At 41.7% G+C, this 25,019-nt stretch overlaps 1 protein-coding gene across 3 annotated transcripts in view; it reads right to left on the bottom strand.

The window, feature by feature from the left end:
- Nucleotides 1–21,199, bottom strand: part of ABTB3 (ankyrin repeat and BTB domain containing 3) — a 215,843-nt gene extending 194,644 nt beyond the window's left edge. For 2 of the 3 annotated variants that reach the window (XM_081958355.1, XM_081958354.1), the window contains exon 1: nucleotides 19,655–21,199. In XM_081958355.1, coding sequence (XP_081814481.1) covers nucleotides 19,655–20,840 — 1,186 coding nt within the window. In that variant the 5' untranslated portion in view covers nucleotides 20,841–21,199. The remainder of the gene's footprint in view (nucleotides 1–19,654) is intronic. The other variant, XM_081958356.1, reaches the window with a different exon arrangement.
- Between the last annotated feature and the right edge of the window lie 3,820 nt (nucleotides 21,200–25,019).

Below are 25,019 nucleotides of genomic sequence, written 5' to 3'. Positions count from 1 at the left end.
ATTAGCTTTCTTAAAGTCCAAGACTCTAGTTTGACTTTGTTCTACTACTTGTGTTTGGATAATGTTGAATTCTAATATTGCATGGTCACTTGCCCCCAGGGTTCCTATGACTTCAACACCTTCTATCATTTCCTCTCTGTTAGTGAGAATTAAGTCCAGTATGGCTGATCCCCTTGTTTCCTTCTCTACTTTTTGGAAAACAAAGTTGTCTGCTAGGTTTGTTAGGAACCTGTTGGATCTTCCACTTGGTGCAGAGTTTGTTTCCCAGTTGATGTCAGGGTAGTTAAAATCTCCCATTACTATTGTGGTGTGCTTCCTACATACCTTAGTTAGCTGACTAGCAAAAAGTTCATCTTCTTCCTCTGCTTGGTTGGGTGGCCTGTAGTATAGACCTATGGCAATGTCATTTCCCCCACAACCTTTAATATTGACCCAAATGCATTCAAGATAGTTCTCATTATTGTTGTGCTCTATTTCTGTAGAGACATAGTTATTTCTTATATATAGTGCAACTCCACCTCCTATATATATGTTGAGCCCCATCTTCTGATGACACTATCTCTGCCCAGCCATGCTCTTATGGCCCTCAGAAACTAAGGGACTTCTAGGTGAGGAAAATTGTGAACCAAAAAAGGGAAGACGATGTAAAATGACAACCAAGGTCAGTCTAAAAGACCCTCTTGGGACAAAGAGAAGATAACAATTTCCCCATTTGTGCTCTAGAAAGCTGCTCCTTGTGAGGAGCCCACAGGACAGTAGTCCCCCCCCACACACAGGTTTGAACACCATGGGAGAAGGAAAGCCATCAAGCACTCAACCACAGTTAAGCCTTTAGGTACACTGAATTGGTCCACATCACTTTCTAATAACTTTTGGATTCACAATTATTTTACAGGTGAAAATGGTCTTCCAAATCGGGGGTTGCCAAACCCAAGTCGCAGCTTGGTTGGAACCGGGCTGTGGAAGTGGTGGGCGAGAGTGCAGGTGCACAAAGCTGCATTTGTAAAAGCAGCGCATGCAAAATCATTCCCTTCTCTTCCCTCCTCCCCCCCCCCCACCCTCGTCGCCTCCGCCTGACAAGCCAGAAAAGGTTGGGGACTTTTGTTCCAAATAACAAGTTTGAACAACTACTTGCTGAGTAGCACTTCCTGCAATAAATGAAAGGCTGGCAGGTTAAAGAATATAAAACCAATGGCAAAAAGCTAAATAAAAATGTAATAGAAAAAAAATTGAAACAGATTAAGAGACGAGACAAATTTGGATTATTAGGACTTTTGCTAACTATTCTGAAAAATTTAGTAAATACAATAATATTTTCATGGAAACACAAATTGTTTTAATCTATTAAGAAACAGATCTTTGACTGAAAGTTAAAAGTGAAACAAGGATCCCTGAGACTTTGTGAATATATAAATGGGAGACTAGAGGGGATGAAAGTTCCAGGCAGGAAAAAGAAAAGTGAAATTTGCAAAATAACAAAGGTTATTTTCAAAGGGTTTTTGTAGAAACCTACAACTAAATAGCAATATTATTAGCAATATATTGCAATATTATTACGGAATAGCAATAATTTCTGCACCTATAAATGTAATTTTGAAAAAGATTATAAAAAAGTGAAAGATGTAACAGACATCAATATGAAAGAATTTATGGACAGATGCCATGAAGAGAGGATACAAATCCTAGCTGATATAGAAATATTGAAACATAAAGTGTGGATTTATGAAACAGAATTGACAGCAAGCCCTCTGAGAAATATGCTCTAGAACAGGGGTCTCCAACCGTGACAACTTTAAGCCTGGCGGACTTCAACTCCCAGAATCCCCTAGCCCAGCTGGCTGGAGAATTCTGGGAGTTGAAGTCCTTCAGGCTTAAAGTTGCTAAGGTTGGAGACCCCTGCTCTAGAACATGAATGTTGGCATGTTCCTTTGATAGTAAGACACCAAGCAATCCAAGACCAAAAGGCTACCGTGAAGCCACAGATAAGTGTACATGGTTAAAACGGACCAGACATGTCATCGTTATACCATTCCAGAGCTATCTTCCTTTGATCGCTTTTTTCTTCTGTTCAACTGTGTCCAGTTTTCAGAGATTGCCTGGACAAATCCTACAATTTTCCTGGCAAGGTTTTCCATAAGTGGTTTTGCCTTTGCTTCCTTCCTAGGGCTGAAATTCCAAGGTCATCCAGCTGTTTTGTTCCTAACGGAGGACTAAAACTCACAATCTCCCAGCTTCTAATCTGATGCCTTAATCACTACATCCAATTGTTTTTTTCTTCCTTTGATAGTAAAATACAAGAAACAAAAAGTCACTGAAGATATTATGGAAATGCAAAAATCCAAAATATCAAGCAAACTTTTTGGCCTTAAAAGTGTCACTCTTGTGGAGCGCCCAAATGCAATAACAGGACATCACTTCAATTATCAAAATTAAAACAATGTTTGTTTTTATTCTAAGACACAGCTGCTTATGTGATTAGAGAATGTCCCTGAGTCAACAGTTTTTTTTTTTTAGGTACCAATGCATACGCAAAATATTCCTATTAATTCCAATGGAGAAATGACATCTGGCTACACACACACACACACACACACACACACACACACACACTATGTATCCCACAGACACAACTCTAGATAGTAGTTAAAATGCCAGACTAGAACTGGGGAGAGCACAGTTCAAAGCCCCACTTAATCCGGTCACTCCCTTGGTAAAATTAAGTATTCTGCTTTTGTCTTAAGTAACTCAGTACTGATCTAAATAGAATAAATATAATAAAACTATATTGAGGGAACACCATGCATGACAGTTCCATTGTCTATCTGTTAGTTTGCTAAATGGCACAGCCCAAGAAGATAACACTATCAATGGAAACTATGCAGGAATTGAGGAGAAGAAAGGCGTGTAAACAGCTGAGTTTCATACCTGACATGCACATCAGAGACCAAATATGGTCTGAGTCAGACCAGCAGCCTAGTAGAGATTGGCACAACCTCAGAAAGACTACATCCTTTGGAATTAACACAGTGGTCATGAAGATGCAACAACAACAGATAAACAAATAGTCTAATATTAGGCCATTTCCTTAATCCAAGATGGAAAATCCAGTTCCATTTATTTCACATACTGCAATTTCTTGCATAGTTCATTCTTTTTAGGCTGTGCAAAGCAGCTATTCTTGGCTTTTGGAAGCTTTCTCTGTCACAGGAGCAGTATAATTCTACCTGGAGAGATAAGGAGATAATGTGATTCTTCTCGTGAAGACACTGGGCTTCCTGTCTAACAATTCCAAAAGCCGAGAGAGGGGGGGGGAGGGAGGGAGGGAGAGAGAGAATTTTGAACATACCCAACTTTTGCCCAGAAACCTCTTCTGATGCTTTCAGAAGATAGCTAGAACAGAAAGAAGATGTTTTGTTCATGCCCAATATAGTACAGTGCAGAAGTCTCCTGTGGCTGCTAAAATTCCAGAATGTGAGGCAAGTGAAGCACTGCAATAATATCTATAGAGATGCTCAGTCATCCAAGTGGTGGTTGTCCCAAAGATGCTTTTTCAAGAGGCAACTGGACTTTGTTTTTCCTTGAAGACATTTTGCTGGGGTCAGAACTGAAGCTACTTCTTGGATGAGAAGCAAAACGCCTTCAATTAAAAAAAAATCCATCTGCCTCTTGAAAAAGTACTTTTGGGATAAGCATTGCAGTAGTTTCACTTCAGTTTTTGAAAAGGGAAGGAAGGGTTGCCTTGTTTTGCTAACTTTGAAGGGGTGCCTTCGTCAAAGGAAAACACCTCTTCAGAGATTTCTTCCCCTTCCTTCATTCATTCCTATATTAGTTTTATGACCAATCTTACCAGTGGTGGGATTCAACAATTTTTACTACTGGTTCTGTGGGTGTGGCTCGGTGGGCTTGGCATGGCTTGGTAGGACTGGCTTGGTGGGCATGGCAGGAGAAGGACACTATAAAATCTCCATTCCCTCCCCACTCCAGGGGAAGGCTACCGCAAAATCCCCATTTCCTCCCGATCAGCTAGGACTCGGGAGGCAGAAAATAGATGGGGGTGGCGCCAGTCAGAGGTGGTATTTACTGATTCTCTGAACTACTCAAAATTTCCGCTACCACTTCTCCAGAACTGGTCAGAATCTGCTGAATACCACCTCTGGTTCTTACTTTCTTTTTCCTTCTGTTTTTTTTTTTTTTTGGTTATAAGAAGAAACTGAAGTCAGGAAATAAGCATCTGATCCAAAGAAAGCCTCTGAGTCTTATGCTAAGAGGTTGTTGTGTACCAAACAGAGACGGGGGGGGGGGAGAGACCCTATCCTACATAATGTTCCTAAGTGTGTCACATTTGCTTTCAAAATAAATTTAAAAAACTAAAAATCAGCTATTTCAGCATCAAAGAAAGAAGAAAAAACTTTTTTCCCCTCCAAGAGATTTGTGACACTTGAATTCTCTTTGAAAGTGACTGATCTGTTTTCAAAGTGCAATTTTTAAAAGGGTCATCTCAAACTATTGTGTTACAAAAAGTATTCAAAAGTCGCTTCTTTATTCAAGCTGGGAATGAAAAAGATATCTTAGGGCAATCAGCATGGGTTTTGCCCGGTTAAATTTTAAAAATCTAATTCTTGATGCCACCCTGAGGTATCAATATCACATTAAGAGATTTCACAGTGAAGTCTGTGCGAGGCAGACCGAATGAATTAGTAAGATATAAAACACGTGCCCGTATCATTGCTGATCAAAGCTAAGAGGCGCATATAGCTTAACTGTGCCTAACTGTTTAGCAAATGAGAACATGAGGCCCAAAGAGAAAAAAAAAGCATTGATTTTCTACAGACTGCAGTTGTTTCTGCTTCCAGCCATGCTGTATCCAAGAGGGAGATAAAATTTAGGTGGTTTCCCATAGCCAAACAACCCCAACCTCTTCTCTCTCCCAAACTGTTACACGTTTCTGCTACTTATCCCATCTATGGAAGGAATGTTACAACTTCAAGCAAGACTGAAAGTTCTAACAGGTTTTCATCGTCTCCCTGGGGATGACACTTAGCCCTTGGTTTCTCTCTATGTCGCTTGCTTTGCCTTTCTTTTCCTTTCTGGCAGCTAGAAAAACAAAGCAAAAAAGAAGTTGATTTTCTACAAATGCCTGATGCCCTTCAGATGCCCTGCTGCAACCTGGAAAAGAGACTCAATTCTTTCTCAACCCCACCTTTTAATGTGAATGGATTTCTATACTATTGGGATCTAGGAAATTGATTTGAAATGAATTATATGATAGACACTGTGCAGCCATATGTCCCTTGGTGATGTTCAGTCATACCAACCATAGATGTTATACTTAAGCCTAAAACAGTACACAGTATTATTGTGTCCACAAGTGCAAATGTAATTGTGATTATTCTTATTTGGTAAAACAATTTTAACTTTATTAAATTCCCATAGATACTTTCCTTAGCATCCAATAGACACTGAACCATAAGAAGAAGAAACAGTAGTGCACTCTTTCCCTGAAAATAAGACCTTCTCAGATAATAAGCCTAATCGGACTTTTGAGCGCATGCACTAAAATAAGCCCTCCCCGAAAATATTGCAACACAACAGCAGCCATGAGGTGACCACACTCACCACTTCCTGCACCTCAAAAATAATAAGACCTCTCTGAAACTAAGGCCAAGTGCTTATTTCGGGGGTCAAAAGAAAATAAGACCCAGGGAAACATGGTAGCAGTGGGATACAATGTAATTCTGGATTGCATTAAATGACGCATTATATTTAAGTCTTTCCATCTACTCTACATTGTGAGACTATGTTTAGAATACAATATACAGTTCTGGGCACTATATTTCTAGAAGGGTATTGACATGTTACAACAGGTTCAGGAAAGCAACAAAAAAGATACAGAAAGATGCCCAGGAAAACAGGATGAAGTAATTTGAAGTCTTGATTACAGAAAACAAAAACTGAGGGGAGATATGATATTAATGTTTGGATGCATAAAAGGGCCGTAAGTAAGGTGATCAGGAAATAATAGATACGTTGAAGTGCTTAGGTGGCAAGGTTTGTACTGTGTTTCCCTAAAAATAACATCAGGTCTTATATTAATTTTTGCTCCGAAAGATGCATTTGGGCTTATTTTCCAGGAAATAGGGTACTAAATGCATCCATCTGGCTGATGATCTTAAATGGGTCTCATTTTGAGGTTAGGGCTTATATTATGAGCATCCTGAAAAAAATCATGTTAGGGCTTCTTTTCCAGTTGGGTCTTATTTTGGGGGAAACATGGTAGAACAGGGGAACATTCTACCTATGAAGAACTTGTGGGTTCTCCATTTCTGAAAGTCTTTTAAAAAAAAACATGGTTATCCAACTCACAAGGATGAATTTCCGGCAGATAGCAGAGGAATGGAAAACATTGTTGCATTCTCTTCTGACTCCGCAACTCTGTGATTCTATGCTCCAAAACAAAGCATCAACTAGAACTTGCAAGAATTCTTGTGATCTTATATATGATTTTCGATTAGATTTCTAAAAGAGGAAAGTAAGCTAGCATGGTAACGAATGTTTTAAGGACTTATCTTCTGATTACTCTTTTATATCTAGTTTTTACTTCGCACACATCCATTTTATATCTTTTAGCTTTATGCTGCCATGTAAAATTTTGGCAAGTTCTCAACAAAAGAAGAGTTGCCCAATGCCACCCAACCTATTTTCCAACCCACTCTCGGGGTTCTGCTCAGCAGGTTTTTATTTTAATTGCTAATTATCCACCTTTTTATTTTTTTAGGTCTGTTAAAAGCAGAGAAGTAACATTATGCCAGGGGTGTCCAAACTTGGGAACTTTAAGACTTGTGGACTTCAACTCCCAGAATCCCCTAGCCAGCATGGGCTGGCTGGGGAATTCTGGGAGTTGAAGTCCACAAGTCTTAAAGTTCCCAAGTTTGGACACCCCTGCATTATGCTAACTTTAAACAAAGCCAGATATGGTTGAATAGGGGTTTAAACCTATTGTTATTGCTGCCATTACCACTGTTTACTTCTCCATCTGCTATCAACATGGCTTAATTAAAAAAAGGGTTTAGAAATAACATTTTCATTTTCTTTCTTTTTTTAAGTCACACAAGGAGTTATCTAAGAGTGTCTTTGTAAAGGCCTCTCATGATAATTTTGTCCAGGAGTCATTATCTACCTTATTTCTTATTTGAACTGTCAAATCAGGTTACCCCCCCAAAAAAAAACGAATATAAAATTATCCCTATTGTTATTTTGAAAAAGCAGGACAGGAAAAGTATTGACACTTTTGAACTCTGGTGTTGTAGAAGACTCCTGAGAGTACTATATAGAGCAGTCATGGCGAACCTATGGCATGCGTGCCACAGGTGGCACATGGAGCCATTTGTCAGGGCACACGAGGCAGCTGAGTTCATCCTTTTTAAAAGCCATTTTTCGCGCTCCCCAGGCTCCAGAGGCTTTATAGGAGCCTGGGGAGGGTGAAAAGAGCCTCCTCTGCCCCCCCCCCGTGAGGCCCTCCGGAGGCTTCATGAGCTTCCGTGAAAACTCCGGAGCGCAAAAAACCGGCCCTACGGGCAAACCGGAAATTCGGGAACGGACTTCCGGTTTGCTTGGAGGGTCTTTTTGACTGCTCCGGGGGCTTCAGGGAAGCCTCCTGAAGCCTTCAGAATGCTTAAAACGACCCTCCGAGCAAACCAGAAGTCACTTCCAGTTTGCTCGGAGGGTCGTTTTGAGCGCTCTGAAGGCGTCAGGGAAGCCTCCTGACTGTCCCTGAAGCCTCCGGAGGGCGTCCGGGGGGCGGGGGAGGCTGTTTTCACCCTTCCCAGGCTCCTATAAAGTTCTGGAGCATGGAGAGGGCAAAAAAAGCATATAAAAATCGGCAGTCGTGCCTGTAGTGCGCGTATGCGCACTGGGGGGTCACGCATTGCATTATACATTGATGTTATTATACATTCTACTGAAAAATTACCCCCCTCTCATATCTTCTCTCCTGCCATTTCCCTTGCATGCACTCTCTATGCAGTCATTCACTCTGTCATGCTTGCTCTCTCTTGTTGATCTGTAACTTACATGAAAGTTAAGGTTTAATATTTTTTAAAAAGTATTTTAAGGATGGGATATAAGTTTATAACATCACAAAGTAACCCTAACCCAAAGTAACAGAAGCAATTACAAGAGCTTTACACAGGTTTCACATATGCTTCTATCCTAAGCCAAATTCCAATATATCTCTAGGAAGTAAGCTATTCCCAAGCAAATCAGAGCAGCACTTAAATTCCTTCCTTAGATGACTTTTCAATCTGGAAAACCCAAAGACAAAACCCAGGTCTTTCCACTCCCTCAAAATATACATTTATCAGCAAGGGAACAAAAATACCGACCCAAAAGCAAAAATCAACACACGGGGGTTTTTAGTTTATAGAAAGAAAACTAAGAACCCATTAATCCAAAATAGTGTTTATTTCCTTTATCTCAGTGTATATTCCGTAATAGAATTTATTTAAAAATAAAACAGGGAAAGTGAGAGGGCAGGTTAAAGCACAATCTATTTTGGTGAAATATTTCACAAATAAATCAGGGATCCTCAGAATCCATGTATGTATAAGGGAGCATTTCAGTGTTCTCATTGAACAGATGGAAAATATTTAATTTATTGGGTATACTAATGGTTTGAACTTCTTTCAGGCCAGCCATGATTCCAGTGAGAATAGCATTGAAGGTAGAGCTGCTTTATTATAGTTTGCCCCAATCCATCATTTCTCTAGTTTATTCAAAGATGACAGCAACTGCATTCTTGCTTCTTGATTATGTTACGTGGAAGCAGAGATTTTAAAATTTAGAACAGATTTTTATCCTTTTCTATCCCATGGCTTGTATGGAAAAATCTAAAAGCTACTTAAATACTTTTTCTTCTTCAACCATGAATATTTTTAAAAGAAGAAGTCCCATTGCTTCTAAATGTCAGTAAACCAGTCTTGTTATCTTTTGAGATGGCTTGTCCTAAACTGCTTCTTGAAATGTGTTCCTGGCATCAGGAAGAACCGTTTCCTCCTAACCTAATGTAACATATAATTTTTCACAATTGAAAAATGCAGTAGAAGCAGATCACTTTTTCCAAGGAATAGATCAGTAATGGCTAACCATTTATGTCACTGCATGCCAACCTGCGTGCCAGAAATGGACTACGTGAGGTCAGTGGCCTTCGCGAGTGCAGGAGCACTGAAACCTGGAACAGCAGTGTTCTAGCACACATGTGCACACCAGCACCTGAACTTACTGTTTACAGTACATGTGCGCACCTGAGAAACAACTAGCCAGAACGCAAGTGCATGACGGAAACCTAGAAGTTTGGGTGCCGATGCATGCATGCAAGCTGGAATGCCACTCTTCCGGATTTCAGCACTCCCACATGCACAAAAGCCAGCTGACCGGCACGCGTGTGTGCACAGGAATGCAAAAGAGGAGCCAGCGAGGCCACGTGTCCTGTGCGGGATGGCTCTGCATGCTGCTTGTGGCACGCGTGCCATAGGTTCACTACCATGGCATGTTAGGGGACCTTACAGCTTTTGGACTGACCGATGCTACTGTGACTGCTACTCTTATAGTCCAAGCAAAGTATATGTGGTCCTCAACTTACAACAATTCACTTAGTGACCATTCAAAGTTACAACGGCATTTTAAAAAAGGGACTTATGACCTTTTTTTACACTTATGAGCATTGCAGCATCCCTACGAACATGTGATTTACGTTTGGATGCTGGACAACTGACTCACGTTTATGACGGTTGCATTGCCCCAGGGTCATGTGATGGCCTTTGGCAACCTACTAACAAGCAAAGTCAACGGGGAATTAGATTCACTTAACATCCGTGTTACTAATTTAACAACTGCAGTGACGCCTTTAACAAATGCGGCAAGAAAAGTCCTAGAATGGGGCAAAAAACTCACTTAACAAATTTTTCACTTAGCAACATAAATTTTGAGCTCAACTGTGGTCGTAAGTTGAGGGCTAGAGCATTTCTTTAACTAAGTCCCCTGTGCCTGAACTCCCTGCCTCTGAAAAATCGATTTGGTTCTATCAAGCTGAAGGCATCATTTCGGTGACTGTTTTATTTATGATGAGGTAATTAATGAGAGTTGTTGAGAGGGGGGAATAATTAATCAATTAAGGGCAGTATCAGTGGGATTTTCCTCTCCAATTCAGACAGGATCTGGGGGTGGTGCTGATCATAGTTAAATCCCTGATAATTTGTACTTTTCTTTCAAACGGGCTGTATCACAGTTCAAACCTTATTTATTTTCTGCTTTTGTAAACCATCACAATCACATTGTTTTTTGGCACATAATGACAATCACAGAATGCAATCTCACAGTATGGTTAGTCCCTGGTTTACAGCAGTTTGTTTAATGACTGTTTAAAGTTACAATGGCGCTGGGAAAAAGTGACATATGACCGTTTTTTCACATAACCGTTGCAGCACCCCTCCCCCAATGGTCACATGATCAAAATTCAAATGCTTGGCAACTGACTCTTATTTATGACAGTTGCAGTGTCCCGGAGTCATGTGGTCACCATTTGCAAACTTCTGACAAGCAAACTCAATGGGGAAGCCAGGTTCACTTAACAACTGTGTTCCCAGGTTAACAACTGCAGTGGTTTACGTTAACAACTGTGGCGAAGAAAAATGGGGCAAAACTCAATTAACAACTGCCTCGTTTAACAACAGGAATTCTGCTTCAATTATGGCCATAAGTCGAGGACTACCTGTAAAAAGCACATTGTAAAATAGTTAAAACTAAATAACATTCCAACTGTGAAATCCTCCCGGTTCAGCTGAACCGATAGGGACAATTGTCCCTGGTTCTGTGAACCAGTAGTAAAAAAAAAAAAAGCTTCCAGGGATCGTGCAGCTCACAGCTGAACCGCAAGATCATCAGAAGCTTTTTTTCACTTTTTAAAGCATTTTTTTCCTGCCATTTGCTCGAACCGGCAGGAAAAAAATGCTTTAAAAAGTGAAAAAAAAAGTTGGCCACGCCCACCCAGTCACATGACCCCCACCGCCACCAAGCCACACCCACAGAACCGGTGGCGGGGGGAATAGATTTTACCACTGATCCCAACAATATAGTACCAAAGTAAATATGTAACTTACAGATTGTAATAACTACAGTATTTCATTGATAGTATCTATTAAATCCCAAATGCTTTCCAGAACAGTTCCTTTTTTAAAAGGTTCAAGAAAGATGGCAACATGGATGCCAAAATAATGAGAGAGCTGTTCCATAAGGTGGACGCTTCTACAAAAAAAAAAAAAAAACTCTGCTTATAAGTTCCTCATTTTAGAAAAGTAAGAGAACCAACAGCAGCTTCCCCTGAATAAACAAGATAGGTCAATTCTATTTGGGGGATGTGATCCTGAGAAGACCTCAAACCATATTAGATTAAAGTAGGCTACCCAGTGACTACTCTGAATTTTCAAAAAAAAAAAAAAAGCTATTCATCCCTTCATTTGACTTATCAAATATTTCTTCGTCATTGTTTAAAGAAGTTATGTATGAAAAACATTATGCAATGTGCTCCTGAACATTTCTGATTTAGTTCTCTCTGCATCTTGAGTGCAAACTGGACACCACAACCTCTTTACCTCTAATCCTTGATCAAGCAATAGCAATAGCACTTAGACTTATATACCACTTTACTGTGCTTTACAGCCCTCTCTAAGAGGTTTTAAAGAGTCAGCCTGTTGCCCGCAACAATTTGGGTCCTCGTTTTACCCTCTCGGAAGGATGGAAGGATGAATCGACCTTGAGCCTGGTGAGATTTGAACTGTCTTATTGCAGATCAGCCGGCAGGCAGCAGAAGTAACCTGCAGCACTGCATTCTAGCCACTGTGGCTCATTAGCAGAGTAAAATAAAAATACTTCTTGAACATAAACCCTCACATTTCAGTGCGGAATTGTGCAAGATAACTCACCCATGTGAATTTTACCTGCTGTCTTTGCCTTTGGATTAAGTCTCATAAATGAATAGATGTGATAACCGATTTAGATCATGCACAAGACAGGCAAGCAAGAACCAGCTCTCTCTCTCACAATGCTGAAAGTGCATTCTTACTTCACCAGAGATTGCCTCAATCCAAATAAGGTTTTTTAAGTTCAACTGCATCTCAAGAAAATTGTTCCTTTGATAGCCATTCCTTAGGGCTCCAGGAGCAGCAGAATGAAACTGTCTATAATGATCACTCTATTAATGTCAGAAGATTAAAGAATGGAAAATATGAACAAAGAACAGAACAGGTAAAAGTCAATCATTCCCCAGAAGCGAAAAATCTAATTGCAAGACCTTCAACTATTGGATTCAGGGAGAAGAGTAATCATCATTATTCAGTTTGTATTTTCCTATATTGCAACAGGAGTGAACTACTTACAAAATACTATGCTTATTAGTTCAGAGTAAACTCAACAGAACAATCTCAACTCAACTCTCATGTGTAGGGAACATCAAGAGAAAGATTCTGTTGGACTCTAGTAGTACACTCAGTTTTCTGAAACAGAGATCCTAGGAAACAATGAAAAAATGTCACCAAAGTCCAATAGTCTCTATTTCTACCAAATGAAGGAAGATAACCACGTAGCTAATATCTAAATACAAATTAACTATTGGCTAATTAGCAGCACAGTTCTGATGCTGCTCACCCTGAAGCAACCACATGAAAATCAATTGTTTACAAATAAAATCAGTCAAATTCCAAAGATTTATAGACTCTGCCAAAATGTGGTGGACGTGTCCGAAAGCCAAAGAATTCTGGACGAAAATGGTTAGAAGAAAATAATAGAACATAACATTGACGTGAACCCTGAGCTGTTTCTTCTAGGAATAATAAAAAAATATTAGTAAGGGTATCCAATATATAATGCTTCATATAATTACTGCTGCCAGAATCTCATTTGCTCAAAGTTGGAAACAAAACACCAATTCCCTCAAATGCAGAAATCATTTTAAAAATAGGTGCTAGAATTCTCGGAAATGGACAAACTAACAATGGAACTAAGAGATAGAGAGGAAACAGAGTTCTACAAGATATGGAGCAGGTGGTATAACTGGCTCGAAAAGAGACGTAAAATCAATGCATAAGGAACACATAGTAAACACAATGAAAAGAGATGGCATATACCAGGGGTGTCCAAACTTGGGAACTTTAAGACTTGTGGACTTCAACTCCCAGAATTCCCCAGCCAGCATGGCTGGCTGGGGAATTCTGGGAGTTGAAGTCCACAAGTCTTAAAGTTCCCAAGTTTGGACACCCCTGGCATATACTTAGAAGGCAACAGAGATGGAAATATTGTATATAGATGTATATATTGTAAAAATGAGAAAGTATGAAACAAAGAAGAATATGTGTAAGATAACAGAATGGATGACCTCCCCCCCGACATTAGAACCACCACCGACTTCCGTTCCTTCCGACAAAAACTAAAGACTCACCTGTTTCGATTAGCTGGCCTGGCACACCCATAGTTTTTACCTCCTGGCAGATATATTTTAATTGGTATTTTTGGGGAACCATTTTAAATTTAACTCTTTGGGGTATTTTTTAGGGGTCTTTTTAAAGATTGTATTTTAAATACTTTACTTTAATGTACAGTTCTTTTAACCTCCTCCATCTAAGTATCTAACTATTTATGTATTTAAATATCTAAGTATTGATCTATCTATGTATCTTTTATGTATTGACTGTACACCGCCCCGAGTCCCTTTTGGGAGAGGGGGCTGTCTATAAATATGAATAAAAGTAAAAGTAAAGTAAAGTAAAAATGAAAAACCCAAAATCAGAAAAAAGAAACCAATAACAGAAAGCTATAAAAGTGTAATTGTGATTTTAATGTTTGGAAAATGTCAAATAAAAAAACACTTTTAAAAAATCAGTCAAATTCCAAGATTTATAGATTCTGCCAAAATAAAAAATTATGTCTTTCTGGCCAATAAATGCTACCATGTTGGCTGAAGAAAGCAAAAGAACTTAAAGAGACATGCTGCACAAACTCTTGTGTACCTAATTTTAGACCTGAGTAAAAACATTCTTTAGGGACTTCTGTCACAATTAAGCAGTTTCTTTTGTGATCCAAGACGAAGGAAACTAGAACAAGTTTACATTTGTTTAGTCAGAAGTAAGTTTCACTGATCTTAACAGGAATTTATCATACTGCAAGCTAATATGTAACAGATTGATATATTAAAGTACTTTCCAGTGTTAGGTTTCTCCAAATTACTCTAGTTGCATAATTATAATGAATAGCAGCCATACAAAAATTACACAAAAAGAAAGACCCCAACAAAGTCACACATGTTAAGCAAATATGCAAAACCACTGCATATTGGAAAATCCCATTTGAAGGGTAATTTATTGGGGTACAAACCTTGAGTTCAATCAGAATTCTTTGGCTGACAGGCTCCACAATATACTTTCCCTGTCTGACCTGGTGGGACAGGCTGATGTTACAGGATGAAGACAGATCTGTAGTAATTTGGTTCTACTGTATGCCCTGTAGGGCTTTCAAGGTCATACCAACATCTTGAATTGGACCTGGAAGCAAACCAATATCCAATGCAGGACATGGGGCAGAGGTATTCTCTGGGTGCCTAAGATTACCCACACAGCCACATTTTGTGCCAGCTGAAGCTTCCAGATATTTTTCAAGGATAGCCCCATCTACAGTGCATGGCAACAGACCAGGGCATGAATGATTGAGTGGAGAACCTCCCTACCCAGGAATGGGTTTTAACCCAATGGAAAGTTGACCAAAGTCCTTTCAAGCCATGACTTCCACCTGCTCTTTAAGAAGGAGTCACTACTCAAGGAAGATTCTGAGATTATGTCCCAGGTCTGTCTGGGTAGTCCAACCCCATCCAAAACTAAAGATGATAACTTCCAGATGCAAAGGGGGCTCCTATCCACAGCCACTCCTTACCAGGGTTCAATTGAAATCTGTGATTCTCCATCCAAGCCCCTTACAGCCTCCAGGCATCACAAAAGAACATCCAGGAATAGCGATGTACAGCTGGGTATCATCAGCATACTTGTGATACGTCATCCCATGGATGATCTCAGACAGGGGTTTCATGTAGATGTTAAACAGAAGCAGAGAAAGCATCAAGCTGGAGTTATTGCTCCTTAATAACACCAACTGCGATCAACCTTGGAGGAAGGAAGTGAACCAGCATAGAACTGTGCCACTCATCCCCAACTCCTAAATTGGCCCAGAAGAATACCATGGTCGATGGTACTGAAAGCCATCAAGAGGTCAAGAAGAGCAAGGATGGATGCATCACCTCCATCCTGCCCCCACCAGAGACCATCTATGAGCACGACCAATGATTCCATGATTCTTCAAACTTGAATTACCAAATATAATCCCTCACTAAAATATATCTAAATATTGCAGAACACAAAGGAACCAAGAAACAAAGCAAAAGCCAAGTGTTGAATGTAATCCCCGTTCAAACAATAATTCTCTGTTCTTGACAAGTATTCTGATAGGTAACATGACATGCTCTTTAGGCTATCCCCAAAAGATTCTAGCCAATGGCTTTGGCTCCTTAAATTTTTCTCAAGCTTGCTTTGATTCTGGTTTTACTGTATCTCTGTGGTTGTAAAGGAGCACGGATCTCCCAGAGAAGGAGACGCACATAATAACATCGAGTTGAATGTCCTTGAACATTAACAAGATACTGCAGCTCTGCTCCATTTTTATCTATGCTGTGCATGCATCTGAACAATGCTAGGCATTGCAGATTGAAGATTTCCAGACCTGACAGTGGGAAGGGGGAGATACTGTCATGTTTTGGATACCTTACTGCTTTTAAAGGAAGGGAAAAGAAACTATCCGAGGAAAGCTGGTGAACTTGGATGCACCTTCCGCCTCCAGCTTTTGGTAAACAAGCAGAGACATGAACACAGCTTCCCCAGCAAAAGACTGTATATCTCAGTGGTCTGATCAGGCAGGCTCTGGCTGGCCAAACCGCTGCACATATAACAAAGTTTTGTTTCTTCTCTTCTGTCTCTCTCCCAGAGCTTCAGTTACATTTCTGCCATTTCCTGTGGAAAAATGAAATCTTTTGAAGCCTGTGTGTCTATAATATAGGCAGCTCAAACGTACACAAGGCTGACACAAAAAGAATTGAAAAGGGAGAGAAAGATAAAGCAGAACAATTCCACCAAAAAAGTCACTTAGGAGGTTCAGGGCAGAGGTTAGGGAGAATATGTCCCTTAATCCATTTTCAGGGCCCTTAAAATCCCCTTTTGACTTTATTGGTTTTTGGTGTCTTTATTCACAGATACACATACCAAAAGCAAAAATCAGAAATATATTTCAAAAATCTCCTTTCCCGATCAGTTCCTTCAAGTCTTTTAAATGCACATTTTAATAGATGCACAAAAGCCAGTTCAGTATAGTGGTTAAGGCACCAGAATAGAAACCAGGAGACTGAGTTCTAGTTCTACCTTAGGCATGAAGCCAGCTGGGTGACTTTGAGCCAGTCACTCACTCTCAGTCTCAAGAAAAAGACAATGGTAAGACATTTCTTTAGAAAAAAAATGCCAAGAAAACTATAGGGACTTGTCAAGGCAGTCACCAAACGTCAACACTGACTTGGATGATTTTTTTTATTTTATTTACATAAAATAATGCTACCGTTTACTTTTTCCCCCCTTCATTCTCAGCCGGTCGATTTGCACGTGAATATCTGGAACTCCATAGGAAAGAAAGATGTCAGACTAGAAGAAGGAACAAGTCATGAGAAGGAAGGACATGAATCATGCAGTCTTGTCATGTTCTTCTGAAATTGGGTAAAGACAAACCAAGAAAACCAAAGACTTGGAATTCAAAGATTGCCATGCAAAGAATAACTTTTAAACGCATGATTCCCACCACCCAACAAAACACAGCCTACTTAATTTTAGCAGTCTCAAAAGAAGAAAGACTTGGAAATCTTGGGAACCCAAATTATCAAAGAAACAAAGTGCCTCAAGCACAAACCTGAAGCAAATCAGAATCCTACATAGTAAAAACTACTACCACCAACCAAAAAAGGAGGATGAGGAAAAGGAAATAGGCCTTTTTAAAAAAAAACAAAAAAAACAAAGAGATTTGTGAATATTACTGCTCTTGTAATTTGTGTGTGCATATAAAAGACCACAATGCAGTTTTGAATATCCAGGGATCCAGATTTTAGAATCCACAGAGGGCTACATTTCTATTCCACATATCATGTGCATTCTGTGTCAAGAAAATCATTTTGCCTGAAATATAGTATTTGCCCTTCATCTGTCACTGTAATATCAAGAGCTGCACATTTGTAAGATGAGGCAAGCCTGGGAGTGTTAGCTTTCAACAGGTTAGTGAAGGAATATGGTTACCATTATAGGAGGACCAAAAAATTAATCCCAAAATGTCAAAACAGCATTCTGTGGCAGACGTCCAGGAATCTATTCAGGAAAAGCAGTAGGAAACCTCTCAAATACACGACTGTTGGTTAACCACCAAATGTTTAGTATCTAAATATTCCTTCTAATTGAAACAAACAAGTCCGCAGTTCAAACCAACCAGTGAATAGAATGTGTAGACTTTAAATCCCATAATTCCTCAGCCACCTAGAATAGAAGAATCACAAATATACTTACAAAATAATGAATTAGGCACCTGTGATAGTTAATATTGTTTTTGGAAACACTTATACAAAAGCACTAATAAGCTGAAGTTCGGACCTTACAGTCCTAAACTGTCCTACTCCTTTATACCATTCAAAATTTGATGCACTCCTGCTTAGCCTTGGCACATCTGGAAGACATGCAAATTTCATGGGCTATGCTGCTCATCTCCACAACTGTTGCTTCTATGACATACTAATGACTACATATTGTGTGGACAGGAGGTTGATTCATCCTGATGCACAGATTTGAGGACAAATGGAGTTTACCAATGTAAGTAAAATGATGCAAGGAATATAGGAAGAAGGAGTTGATACATGAAACAAGTGCTGTCTTCAGAGATGGATAAGTGAGCAGAAGCCAGTTGCAGAGATTCTCAGAAATAGCTTGCACATGCTTCAAGACAAATACTAATTTTCTTCCATGGGGGAAGAAAAGAACATCTCTGCTCCATATCTCTGCAAAGAGGCTCAGATACAATGGAGTATAATTGTTTTCAATGCTTCAAGAGAACAATGTTGATGTGGGCTAAAATGTGATCAATTCGTTTGCAGTTCTGGATGCCATGCATATGTTTTTAATTTATAATACCAACCCAACCAACAGATTCCATTAATCAACATATAGAGTGCCAATATAGTCAATATCTAGTTGACACTCAGGAAACAAAATAACCTTACAGGGCTAATAGATTTGTAGCTCTTACTACCTGCAGGATACTGCAAGATATAATCTTTGCCCCCAAAGCAATCCAATCACATTTATCATGGGGAGGCAGAAAGGCAACAGATGCATCCTTCATACCTTTTGTCAGCATTAAGTGACAGGTCCGTAAACACAATTTATACTCTCCAACCCCTCCTGAATCCAAACCATGAGAGGAAGCAGAATTGAGCTTCCCCTGGGATCCTGTGGCTTAGGATAGTAACATTTCTGAAGCATGGACAGACTTCTCCAAGTTAACCACATCATACAGCTCTCTTCTAAAAATGGATACAAAGTACAGCTGTCACCAACACTTCTAGGAACATCAGACAAAAGCTGCAGCCTTCTCAAACACTACATAGAGGACGGGCTACCGTTTGGTAACTTGACAGAATCAGGAGTAGGAATCCAGCAAGTGGGGCCAGGAATTAAGGGTACACAGGAAAATAGGTAGCAACCTTCAGAATACAATTCACTTTAAAAGTTAGAATAACTTTATGATGGTCAGTGTGTTGTAACAATAAGAATATGAGGCCATCGGAAGCAACAATGAGAAGTAATATTGCAACAACTGCACAGAGAACTTCAACACAGTGAATGACATCAAAGCAGTCAGGTTGATTTGAAAGTCAACCTTGAGTTCATTGGTTACACAATCCAAGCAGAATTAACATAAGTGTCCTACATCAACATTCTTAGTTAAAAGTTTCCAAAGACAGGTGTCCATCTCATTGAATACATACCCAAGGTCTTTCTGATGGCCAACACATCTAACAAGCTACTACTGCTATCTTCCCTTGCCATGCTAGCTGAGGATCATGGGGTTTGCAGTCTAACAGACCAGAACAACATTAATGAGGTCTTGGGCTAATCAATTACTCTGGGAAATGATCAACATACACAGCTGGTTTCACTGCCAGGGGCTCAAGTGCTTATCCCTGTGGATACTAACACAGTAAGCCTGCCTAGAGCAGTCAGCTGAATTCAACAGGGCCAAGATATTCTGATGATCCTGCCTTCCTAACACCTTCCATCCAGAGCCACTTAAACGTTAGCAATAAAACAGACGCCCCCTTCTTTTGCAAAGCCCCGGCATCCTTTCCCTCTCTGGTCGCTCGGGGGTGGCAGGGAGAAGAATCCTCATCTCTGTGGGGCGGTCCGGCGCGCCAAGCTTGCAGGTTTCTCCTTCCCCCCCCCCCCCAAATTCCCGCCACAACAAGTGGGCAGGGCCCCAGACTCACCGCTGGCGTTTTTCCCGCAGATCAGGTGCTGGTACGGCTGCAGCAGCCCCCACAGCTCCGAGTCGTTGTTGACGGTCTGCTCCAGAGACTCGAGCGTAAACTTTGGCGCTTCGTTAGCAGCCAGGCTGCCGCCGCCGCTGTTCGTCTCTCGCTCCTTGTTGGTGGCGGCGGCGGAAGGGGGCAGACTGGCGGCGGCGGCGGCGGCACAGGTCCCGCCAGAGCCGGCGCTGGAGCAGGGGCCCCTGTGGTGCAGCTGAGACTGTTGCGGCTGAGGCGGCGGGTTGTTTTGGTGGGGCTGAGCCTGGGGCTGCTGGTGCGGCGCCGAGGCGGCGAGCTGCAGGACTCTGGCGTAAACCTCTCGGAAGAGGTTCTCCATGCAGGCGGTCAAGTAGATGGCGGCGTGCTCGTGGATGCGCACGGCCACCCGGCTGTCCACCATCCAGCGGTAGAACTTGCCCACCGAGAAGGTGAGGCCGCAGCGGGTCGACTTGCCCCGGCTGAAGCGGTCGCCGCCGCCGCTGCTCATGTTGTAGAGGGACAAGGCGCCGAGGGCGGCCGCCGTGCCGCTGGAGGCCAGGCTCCAACCCAGGACGATCTCCATGGCGCTCTGGATCTCGTACTTGGTGCATTTGGCGAAGCGCAGGCTGAGCCGCTGAGCCTCCCTGGCCAGCCGGATCAGCGCTCGGCTGACCAAGGTGGAAAGTCTACCCAAGGCGTCTTTGCAAAGGGGGCCGCCGCCATCGCCGCCTCCTCCGCCGCCTCCGCTGCTGCTGCTGACGGTGGTGGAGCTGGCGGCGCTGCTGGAGCTGGCGGCGGGGGCCACGCCGAGCCCTCGGGCCTCTTTGCGCTGCGGGAGGAGGACGGCTTCCACCTCGTCGAGGCTCCAGGGAACCTCCTCAAGGTCAGGCAACAGCCTGGAGCAGTGCTGCCCGGAGCAGTCCAGCCCTTCGGAGTCTTCCACCAGGACAGTGTTGACGGTGTCGAAGCTGTTGTGCCGACTGTGCATGGAGTCAGTTAGACGCTGCTGCTGCCAGCCGTTTCCTCCATAGGGGTAAGCCGAGTGAGGGGAATCGGAGCAGCAAAGGGATAAGTTGGAGGACCTGACGGAGTCTGCGGCGCCACCATAGCCCGAGTCCAGCGTCAGATCTTCCAGCGTCCTCACCACCGTCTTACCTCTCCTTGCCATCGCTGCACTTCATGCTGCACCAGCAGGAAACTTTAAAAAGAGAAAAGGCGGCGGCGGCGCCCGGAGAGACTCCGCTCCTCTCTCCAACTTCGCAGCTCCCAACGTCTGGCTTGACTTTCCACCAGGTCCGCCGGGCAAAACGCCGTCCCTCTTTTCCCCCCCGCCGGAATGCGATCCGCATTGGCAGAAGGACGCGCAGCGAAAGAAGCGCCACGAAACGCCCCTCCCGTGGCTTCCCAGTTAGGAAAAAGCGGCAGCCGCGTTCCGCTCTTGCCCGACTCCGGCACTGCACTAGCCCCGCACGCTCAAGCCACTCGAGGAGGCAGGAAAGGGGATGGGGGCGGGGGGGGAGACACGGGAGGCGTGGTTATGCAAAACGCTTCAAAAGGGAACCAATGGGAACGCTTTCCTTGCTACCTTCTGGGACTTGCCCCCCCCCCGCTCTCCTCTCCCCTGGCAGCTGCGACGGCGGAGAAGTGTCACTTTCTCCCCCCCCCTTTTGAAAAATCCGTATTTTCTCCAACGGGCTCTCCTAAATTCGCTGTTTTCGGGAATTAGCAACGCGGGTTTTTGATGTCGCCCGTCCCGGCCTGAGGATTTCTTTTGTATTGCTGTACCCACTGACTGGAGGCGGGCCGGCGAGCGGAGGAAATTGAGAAAAACCCGCAAGATCTCGGGCTTGTAGTAATCCCAAAACAGATCGAGGGTTGTTGGTTGATCCAAGATGCTCCGGGAAGGAGCCGTGGCGATTTTTTGTTTTGAAAAATTCCAAGCTTCGAATATATATATGTATGTATGTACGTACAGTATGTATATATATACATAAATTTATATATAATATAAATATATAAATTTAATATAAATATATATTAAATAACTGGGGGTTACTGGTTCTCCGCTTGGCTTTACCGGCTGGAGGTGTTACGTTGTCGCCAACCTGAGATCCTGGGATTTACGGGAGGAAGGAAAAGAGAGAGGGAGAGAAAGGGAGAGAGTGCTTCTCTGCAGGTGCGGAGCCGCAATCTCCCTCGAGGTCTTTGCCTCTCCTGTAATTGTGCTTACGGCGCTGGAGGGCAGGGAGGAACGACGGTGGCAGGTTGGAGCACCTGCCCTTCAGTGCGATCCAGCGAGTCCAGGTGGTGTGTAGCAACATATGTCGGGAAAAAGTGAGCAGGGAATGCCAGACCTTCGTCGTTAGCTCAGAGTAAACGGAGGATCGATCTCTTTGAAGGCAGAGCTTATAAGTGGGGAGTCGAAGGGAATCACCTCCCCCACGTTTGGAGGTACCAAGACTGATCCCCAGATCCCCTTATTTCAGCCTGCAGTACAAGCGAACTTTGAAGGTTCAGGAGATGGACATGGCATATATGCATTGGGGTGTCAAACTCAAGGCCTGCAGGGTGCTTAGGTCTGGCCGGCAGTCCCACCCTGGAAACAGTGAAGGACCAGCCCACAATGCTTATTGCCAGTGAAAATGGAGCTTGAGAGGGGTGTGCACAGCCTCCCTGAGCTCCATTTTCACTGGCAAAGGGCTGCAGGAGGCCATCACAGTCGAAAATGGAGCACCAATGAGTGTTGTTGAACTGGCCACGCCCCCTCCCCACCCCCAAAGTCAAACGCAACCCTGATGTGACCCTCAATGAAATTGAGTTTGACACCCCTGCATTAAAACAAAACCTCTCCCGGTAATTAGAGTCGCCCTCAGCCACAGAAAGAGATTAGGAATCATTTGGGAATCAATATGAAGACGGTGCAAATCAAACTAGTATCCCCCCAACCAGGTGATTGGAAGGACTTCAGTTCTTTTACTACTCAACCAAACTTGGCCTTCATTGGCCAGGAATAATAGCAGCTAAGATCCTACATATCTGGTATATCTAGCAGTGGAGAAGGATGTTCAATTAAGTCCCACAGTCACCAACAAGACTGGGGTTACATTATCAGCTTTCCCCAAAATGGCACTTTCCAGATATATTCTATAGGTAGCCCTTGACTTGCGAACGCCATTGAGCCCAAAATTTCTGTTGCTAAGTGAGACATTTGTTAGGTGCATTTTGCTCCATTTTACGACCTTCCGTGACACAGTTGTTAAGTGAATCACTTCAGTTGTTAAGTTAGTAACATGGTTGTTAAGTGAATTTGGCTTTCCCATTGATTTTGCTTGTCAGAAGGTCGCAAAAAGTGGTCACATGACCTTTGGGATACAGCAATGGTCCCAGTGGCCAATCATCTGAATTTTGATCACATGATCATGGGGGAATGCTGCAAAGATTGTAACTGTGAAAAAGGGTCATAAGTCACTTTCTTCAGTGCCATTATAACTTTGAACAATCACTAAACAAACTGTTGTAAATCGAGGACTAATGTATTATAATGTCCATTGACCTTCTCAACAGAGCTTTGTTGGCTGACAATGAAATCAATTGTAGTCCAATGCATCTTAGAAGGTGCTGGTTTGGGAAAAAATTACTTTTTATTTATAAATTTCTTGAAGAAATGATCTGAATTCTTGTATTCTCTTCACATTATTCGTGTTTATTTATTTAAATGATTTATGTGGCTTCCTCCCTCTCAGCACTTATTCCAGATGGCATAAAAGATTAAAACAACAACAATTTCATAATTCATATCAAGCTTTAACCAATAGAGTTTGCCTAATCTTCTCATTCAAATGCATGGATATGTGTGAGCCAATTGGGTCATATTCATATTCTGAAGAAATCTGAAATTCATAGCTGAAGAAATCTCGGACTGTGCAGAATTACTAGCAATGAATTAGACTGACCAAAACAAAAATTGACATGGAATAAAAAAGTGCTGTCTTTCATTTGAACATTCGGTATTTTTCTTGTAGTACTTTTAAGAGTCAACTGTAGCTTTGTAAATAGCACAAAAGGTTTAGGAATTTTTTAATCTTATAAACTCTTCTTTAGATTGTTTGTACAAGAGTAATTAATCAGCCAAAACTGAACAGAGATACGAAATCTGTACCATATTCTTTCCACATGCAACATCTCTACTCCAATCTTATATCAAAATAGCTGTAATTATTTAAATATGCTTTTCATGCAACTTCATCCTGTTCCATGCAGTAAGTAAGAGGAGCATGCTGATCTGGGGACCACATCTCAGATTTCTTTAGCAAGGAGAACCGTTGCTGAAAGATTGGACAATAAATTTATAGAGTGGGGAATCGCATCTGAGCTCCTGCTTAGTGAAGGAATCCAAATGAGAGCATTTCAGATAGGTGGTTATCTCATCTTCGCTTGAGCACATTCAGTAAAAAAAGAATCCACTACTCCCTTGGGTAACTGCTTCCATTGTGAAACTTATTGTTAGGAATAGGCCATCCTGTGGCTTAAATCCATTAGTCTATCTATATAATGAAATCTTGAACAATAGAGAACAGAAGTTTTACTTCCTTTGATGTAACATTCCTTCAGATATTTGAAGAGAGCTACTTTTTTCCCACTGTCTCCAATTAGTGTAGTCTATTCAAGGTGTATATATTGGCTTTAAGCCAAAAACACTAGCCTGAGGATGGTGAGTGAGACCTCGCCGAACTGTTGCCCCAAACAATCTCAATCTTACACAGGAAAAGACCCGAATATAACAAGACCAGCATACCTACACCCGTGAAAATCTATGAAAACACACACACACACACACCACACACACACACACACCACACATATTCCCAATACTTTTCAAAAATGATAGATAGATAGATAGATGATAGATGATAGATGATAGATAGATAGATAGATAGATAGATAGATAGATAGATGATAGATAGATAGATCGATAGATGATAGATAGATAGATAGATAGATAGATAGATAGATGATAGATAGATAGATAGATAGATAGATAGATAGATAGATAGATAGATAGATATAGATAGATAGATGATAGATAGATGATAGATAGATAGATAGATAGATGATAGATAGATAGATAGATGATAGATAGATAGATGATAGATAGATAGATAGATAGATAGATGATAGATAGATAGATAGATAGATAGATAGATAGATGATAGATAGATAGATAGATAGATAGATAGATAGATAGATAGATAGATGATAGATAGATAGATAGATAGATAGATAGATAGATGATAGATAGATAGATGGTAGATAGGCACAGTAGATAGGTATGGTAGATACGCGATAT

The sequence above is a fragment of the Natrix helvetica genome (genome assembly GCF_964273705.1).
Source record: "Natrix helvetica genome assembly, chromosome: 6".
NCBI lineage: Eukaryota > Metazoa > Chordata > Lepidosauria > Squamata > Natricidae > Natrix > Natrix helvetica.
This window is presented reverse-complemented; position numbering and strand designations above follow the sequence as displayed.